We start from the raw sequence: 7,389 nt of genomic DNA, 5'->3' as shown, positions 1-7,389 counted from the left end.
ATAAGCTTAACTTGGTATATTTAATATTTCCTGATCAAAAAGGTTGCATAATTGATAAGGAGAATGACTCCTTACTCAAAGAGAACATTATCCAAGATAGGTAAGGAGTTAGAAGTTGAAATCAACTAGAACTGTTCCACCAAGGAAGAAGAACTCTAGTTATTTCTCGTCATCTACTAACTCTATAAATTGCAGGATGTTCTCACTTTACAAGTGTTGCACAAAAACGCAGAAGTTAAACCTGAATTGAGAGCAAAATAGCAAGGCTTTTTGCAAGCAGTTCGTGTGTGATTCAAGTGTGCAAACCTGAAGCTACATGAAACACATTGAAGAATCAGCTCCATAAAGAGTTTTATGTGGCTTTCTTTATTTCTAGTTCAATTGTAGTAGGTGTTTTCATATTGTACCTTTCAGCTTTATCTAGAAGCAAGTGTAATAGGTACTTTGAGTATTCAAGTTAGAGTTAACTTGAAGTTGTCGCAACAGTTAAAGGCTGGTTGCTACAACGGGATTAGAGGTAATCCTTAGGTTTACAAAGAGTTTTGTAAATGCTGTTTTGGCTTAGTGATTTAGTGAAGTGTTGGGGAAAATCCTACTGAGTAGTAGGTCGTGGTTTTTTCACCTTTTGAACCGGGTATTTTCCATATAAAAATACTTGTGTTCTTTACTTTCTACGTTTATTATTCCGCAACAGTAGTAGAAGGAACACATAGAATAACCAAGTCCTTCCATAATCAGTTTAAGCGAAAAATTGGTCACCACACAAATCACCCCCTCTTGTGTGGTATTGAAGTCTAAAACATCAAAAACGACCAAACCAAACCAATGAAATATACACCTATATATAATTACTTACAGGATGCTCACTTTTTGCTGGCATGGTCTTTTTCTTTTTTCTCGGTGGGTTTTTTCTCTTTATTTAGTTGGAACACAATCTTAATTTACACATTCGTCTAATTTAGTCTCTAAATTAATATTACCTATAATTATTTGTTAATATTAAACGCGTGGATGACTAAAATAAATTACCCTTAGGACAACGGGTTAACTACAAGTTAAAAACCAGGATTTCAGTTATTGCAGTTAATCTCGGTTGAATATCTGCACAAGTTCAACGACAAAAATGGTTGTCCAATTGTTTGTTACTAGAAGTCTCATGTGGTCCTTTGTTCTCTGGCTCTTTTGCACCTTTGCCACTTTCATCCCCTAAATTGTAAAACAGGGGGAAAAAATAATACAAATAAAAACACAAAAACCACAAAATTAACCAAACAAGTAAAATTTCTTCGTACCTCAGCTAACAAATGAAAATTCCTGAATTTTCCTTGCAAAATTCCATTACTGGGACGAAGATTTTCCAGAAATAGTATGGCCAATATTTTCCATGTTATGATCAAAACATGCCTTATTTGCATTGTTTTCTTGATCAATTACCCTATGCCTTCAATTTCTGTTACGCATACTGAAGCCTTATTGAAGCTGAAGCAATCATTTACAAATGCAGAGTCTTTGGATTCTTGGAAACCCGAGACCGATCCGTGTGACAAAAATAGTCGTTGGATTGGTGTCATTTGTCAAAATCAAATTGTTAGGAGTGTTCTACTTGGACGAATGAATTTATCTGGAAATATAGACGTTGATTCATTGTCACAACTTTCTGGTTTACGAACACTTAGTTTTCGTAGCAATTTGTTCTCTGGACCGATCCCTGAATTCAATCGAATGGGTGCTTTAAAAGGACTTTATTTGTCTGCAAATCAATTTTCTGGTGAAATTCCATCGAATTATTTCGATAAAATGCAGTCTTTGAAGAAGTTATGGCTTTCTGGCAATAAATTTACTGGTGAAATTCCATCATCAATATTACAACTGCATCATTTGATTGAGTTGCATTTAGAGAATAACCAGTTTTCAGGTCCAATCCCAACGTTGAACCAGTCGACCTTGTTATCACTCGATCTTTCGAATAATAATTTGAAAGGGGAAATTCCAGAAAGTTTATCAAGATTCAATGCAAGTTCTTTTAAGGGAAATGCTGAGGTTTGTGGAGAGAAATTAGGCAAAGTTTGTGATCAGGCCCCAAATAATAGCAATAATAATAATACCACAAATAACAAAAGTCATGGAAATTCGAATAAAAGCATCTCAATTTGGGTCATGATAGCGTCAATTGTACTGTTATTGGTCATGGTAGTAGGAATATACTTCATGTGTCGTAGGCAACAAAATCGTCGCGCTGCTATTGAAAGTTTTGAGGAGCCATCACTCGGGAGGAGAATTTCGAGTGATAGCAAGAAATCGTTTGAATTAAGTCGAAGAGGCAGCTCGATACGCAAAGGATCAATAAATGGGAAGCGCGTAGGCGATTTGACAATGGTAAATGATGATAAGGGTGAGTTTGGGTTAGCAGATTTGATGAAAGCTGCAGCAGAAGTGTTAGGGAATGGGCCATTGGGTTCTTCTTATAAAGCATTGATGGCAAATGGATTGACAGTAGTTGTAAAGAGGATTAAAGAAATGAACAAGATTGGAAAAGATGGTTTTGATGCAGAGGTTAGGCGTTTAGGAAGATTAAGACATAAAAATATTCTAACACTTTTGGCTTATCATTATCGTAAGGAAGAGAAGTTGTTTGTATATGAGTACATTCCTAAAGGCAGCTTGCTGTTCCTACTTCATGGTAAAGTACCTTGCTCTAACTATTTTAACTCATTTCTCTTACAAATTATCTGCACACATATACCTGTGTACAATAAAAATCTAAACTTGTTAAAATGTCTCGCATTGATTGAAATAAGTTGATGTCTTCTATGTGCTCTGGGCAATACGCACCTCATAAGCTGACTTTTTGAGATTCAGTTTGGCCCAATGTCCTTTTCCTTAACATGATATCAAAGACATACTTATTCCTAATCTTGGATAATCCTTATCTCGTGCGCGAATTTTTGGAGTTGATTTAGACTCAGGATCCGTTTGTCCATAAATATTTTTTCCTTATTTTCGATTTTCTTTTCTTTTCAAAAATGTGAAATTTTGCAATTTTTTGGATATTTTTCGAAAATGACCACTTTATTTCCCCACTTACAAAACTGCAATATTTTTTAAGTGAAATGTATGTTCAAACATAATTTCAAATTCCAAATACTATTTTCAACTTAACTCTAAATATTACTTTTTTTCAAAACTTATAATTTTATGTCCAAACGCCTACTCAAACTAATCCTTGTTCTTTGTTTGCCAAATATTGAGCCCCCACGATATGTTATTCAAGCTCTATATGTCCAATCCTTGTTTTAGGGACCATTAAACGTTCTGATTTAGTTGAGGGAATGGACTACTGTCTCCTTATATTAAACTTTTAGTTTAGATTGAATACGACCCAAGATCCATTTTTCGTAACAACATGAAACCATATTTACTCTGTATTTATAGTTTGGTCTATGCATGATTAGTTTATGATGTAAGTATTTCTAAAATAGATTGCTGCATCCTTTTATGAATGATGACAGGTGATCGAGGAATTCCCCATGCTGAGCTCAACTGGCCAGTGCGTTTAAAGATTGTACAAGGAATAGCTCAAGGATTAAGTTATCTTCACACTGAACTTGCCTCTGATTTGCCTCACGGCGATCTGAAATCGAGTAATATACTTATAAACACAGACCACGAGCCAATACTCACAGGTTACGGATTCTACACCTTAATCAACAATGCACACGCAGCTCAAGCACTAATCGCCTTCAAATCTCCAGAGGCAGTACAAAATCACCAAGTTACACCCAAATCCGACGTTTATTGCCTAGGAATTGTCATTCTCGAGATATTAACAGGGAAATTCCCGTCCCAATATCTAAATACCGGTAAAGGAGGGATTGATATTGTGCAATGGGTGAAATCTGCGATTGCTGAGGGAAGAGAAGCTGAATTATATGATCCAGATATAATAGCAAGTGCCAAAAATTCAACGAGTCAAATGAAAGAATTACTTCATATTGGTGCAGCTTGTGTAGAGAGTAATCCACAACAAAGGATAAATATTACAGAAGTAATTAGGAGAATTGAAGAAATACAACAACAAACGGGACAAACGATTCAGATAATACCATCACTGAGAGATGGATGTGCTGAAATACCAGTGTCATAATCCCCAACAAGGAACACCTAATTGGGAATTTCGCGACGGCGTGGTTAATGTTGCAGCTTCTCCTATGGTCGTCAGATAGTTTTTTCTTTTTCTTTTTAAGGTTCATTAACTAGTTGCTAGTACATATATTACAGACTAAATTTTTCTTTGAATTTGTGTACTCCCCCCCCCCACCCCCCCACCCCACCCCCTTTTTCTAAAAATTAGATGCTCCATTATGTGTCATTTCATTACCAACCTCGTAGAACAAGAAATGATAGGAGCAGCTGCATCCTGTGGAGAGATGGAAGAGCGTACGATTGCTTTTTAGAATGTCAATGACATACAATTTCCTATTTCTATCATATTGTTGAGTACTAACTCTTTTAGATATATCCCCGTATCCTTTCGGGATGTCCCAGTTGGTTTGGAGGACAGTCATCTATACAGATAGTCTTGGATCGATTCCCCCTCAATATCTTCTGGGTCGAGCATGTTGCACAGGATTTGCTTAGTGCGATTTACATCCTCCGTGTGGTTTGTAGGCTATTACACATTGAGGGGCTTATCCAGTGCTCACCACACAGAGTGCTCACCCTAAGAGCATACTCCCTCCGGTCCAAAATAAGTGATTTTTTGGCCTTTTTCTTGTGGTCAAAATAAGTGATTTTTTCAGATTTCAAGAATGAATAAATTTTTTTTTTCATTGCCCCTTGGAGTAATTAATGTTGGAGTATGTGTTAGGAGTATTTATGTGAAGAGATAGTAAAAGTTAATAAGGTCAATTTCATTACTAATTAATGTTAAAAGATGAATTTCTTAATGTGTAAAAATAACAAAAAAATCACTTATTTTGGACCGGAGAGAGTATCTTATAAGTTTTTATTATAAGGTTATATAATGTCAAGAATGCATTAAATGAAATATATGTGTGGATCTCTCATTGGCCATGTATATGTACGATTGGTTGACGACCTCACTGATGATGAAATTATACATTACAGCTGGAGATGAAAGAACTAAAATGTCACACATCAATGGAATTTTTAATCTTGCAAACAACCATTAATATCACACCCTGTTGTATTGGAGGAGTTTGCATCTATAGCTTAAAAATTATTCGGTATTCTCTTATATACAACAATAACAAACTAGTAAAATTCTTTAAGTAGGGTCTGGGGAGGGTTGTGTGTATGCAGGCCTTACCCCTAATTTGGAAGAGTGGAAAGACAGTTTCCGATAAACCCTCGGCTCAAGAAGACAACAAGAGACAGTAGATCAATAACAACGAGAAACCAGAAAGACAATATATAAGATATCTTAATATGTGAATGTACCTAGGAAACAGTAAGAAAGTGCAACAAGTTGTATCCAAAAACCTGTCTGAATACAGAACCAAACAGGTTGGTTTTCGAAAATGTATGAGCTGTTTTTGGAACTGCACACCACAACACTAGTATTTCTATATACACCAAATTTAGGATTTCAAAAATTGATCCATTAAACTTATATATTTTGAAGTTACTTAATTGCTACTACTATAATATTAGAACACACATTTTGAGATGATAGATTTTCGAGTTGTTAATTAGCTATTATTCTGCAGCACTCGTGTGATCCTGACTTGCTTTGTTAGATTGTTTGCCAGCTATGAAACAGCTTTTTTTTGCACACATAATTTTGGATCATTTAATGGAGGAAGAAAGGAAGCACAAAACACGAGTTAGCTTAGCTAGATTCCTCCTTTTTTTACACTTTCAGGGTCGTCTGGCAGAGTATATAAGAATAATGCTGAATATGGTGTATTAGTAATGCAGGGATTAGTAATGCATGTGTTAGTAATGCAAGCATTAGTTATGCAGAGATTATTTTTTATACATTGTTTGGTGTGGTGTATTAAAAACTAAAATGCATTGCATAATTTTTTAAAAAATTAGTTGTTTACAAAAATGTCCTTTATATTCTTTAGTTTTAAGGGACTTTAAGGATAATTTGGTCTTTAAACATACTAATGCATGCATTGATAGTCTTGGTATTACTAATACCATGGTTTTGCTATGCATTAGCTATACACAGGATAATACCAAATAAGATATATAACTAATGCTTGTATTAGTTATACATAGGTTGAAAAAGTGTATCAAACAAGATATTACTAATACACAAAACTAAAGCAAGCATTATTTTGTGTTATGCACTCTACCAAACGACCTCTCAAATCTATCGATATATTATTGCTTGCATCTTGTTGGTTTCTGTCTTCTTACTTGCTGTATTTGTATATAATAATTCTGGAGAAAAGAACGTTAGCGTATAAACATAAATATAAATGAAACAATAATTAATTCGAGCCCACTGAATTCACAGTGTTTTCTTAAAGAATTTAATCCCCTCATAGTACCCAAGGTTATGGATTATTTCCTCCCAGGATAGAACGAATTACACACTGATGTAGCGGTACTTCAAACCCCAATGTTTCAGCGAACACAAAGTTCGGTAACAAATCACACTTATGGTTGCTTTGTTTGTAGTTTAAAACAATGCAAAACAAGGGAGGAGAATTCAGAAGTCGAATGAAAATTGTGAGAGGAAGGACTGCACTGTGTAACCAAACTTTGAGTGTAAACTGAAGAGGAAATCAATAGTTGTATAAACTGAAGAGGAACGATTTCTTTTTGTGTGTCTTCAACAGGCTGCTTGCACCATCTATTTATAGTGCAGTTAGATGCTAAACACAGACCCGCTGCCACTCATTTAGTGGAGCACTTGGCCATGGTGGGCGAAGCACCAGGCTGCTAATTATTGGAGTAATCACTTGCTATTATGGAGCAAGCATTTGACAATGGTGGGGGACGCACTAGCCTGCTGGAGCAAATCCACGAATTGGAACATATCCGTTAAAAATGCGGATAATATTACGTTAATATTATCTACTATTAATAAATAAATTTGGTCCAAAAAATTAATCAATCATTCGATCATTTGACCAAATCCAAATCCGAAGCCGTAGCCGTAGCCGAAGCCGAGACGAGCAAGGGATGACGACGACAGCGCGAGGCTTACCTTCTTCTTAACTCTTTAAGAGCTACAAGAAGAGCAATTGTATAAATACCCACGAAAATTCTTTTCTTCTTCCAATATGGGACAATGTTTCAAGAGAGGGAAACTTAAAATTTTACTCAAAAATTTCATTTTCCCTCCATTTTCCATTCACCATCTTTTAAGACTTTTCCATCTTAAAATCCTCAACAATCCCCCACATGAAT

At 35.4% G+C, this 7,389-nt stretch overlaps 1 protein-coding gene across 1 annotated transcript; it reads left to right on the top strand.

Annotated features, from left to right (window-relative positions):
- Positions 1–1,198: 1,198 nt before the first annotated feature.
- LOC107769622 (pollen receptor-like kinase 3) lies at positions 1,199–4,317 on the top strand. The gene is made up of 2 exons (XM_016588860.2): positions 1,199–2,680; positions 3,510–4,317. Exons 1-2 carry the CDS (start codon positions 1,369–1,371, stop codon positions 4,142–4,144), a joined length of 1,947 nt encoding a protein of 648 aa, XP_016444346.1. The 5' UTR covers positions 1,199–1,368; the 3' UTR covers positions 4,145–4,317.
- The last annotated feature ends 3,072 nt before the right edge of the window (positions 4,318–7,389 follow it).

The sequence above is a fragment of the Nicotiana tabacum genome, chromosome 6 (assembly GCF_000715075.1).
Source record: "Nicotiana tabacum cultivar K326 chromosome 6, ASM71507v2, whole genome shotgun sequence".
In the NCBI taxonomy this organism is placed as follows: domain Eukaryota; kingdom Viridiplantae; phylum Streptophyta; class Magnoliopsida; order Solanales; family Solanaceae; genus Nicotiana; species Nicotiana tabacum.
Note: the sequence above shows the minus strand (reverse complement) of the source record. Positions and strands in the feature narration are given on the sequence as shown.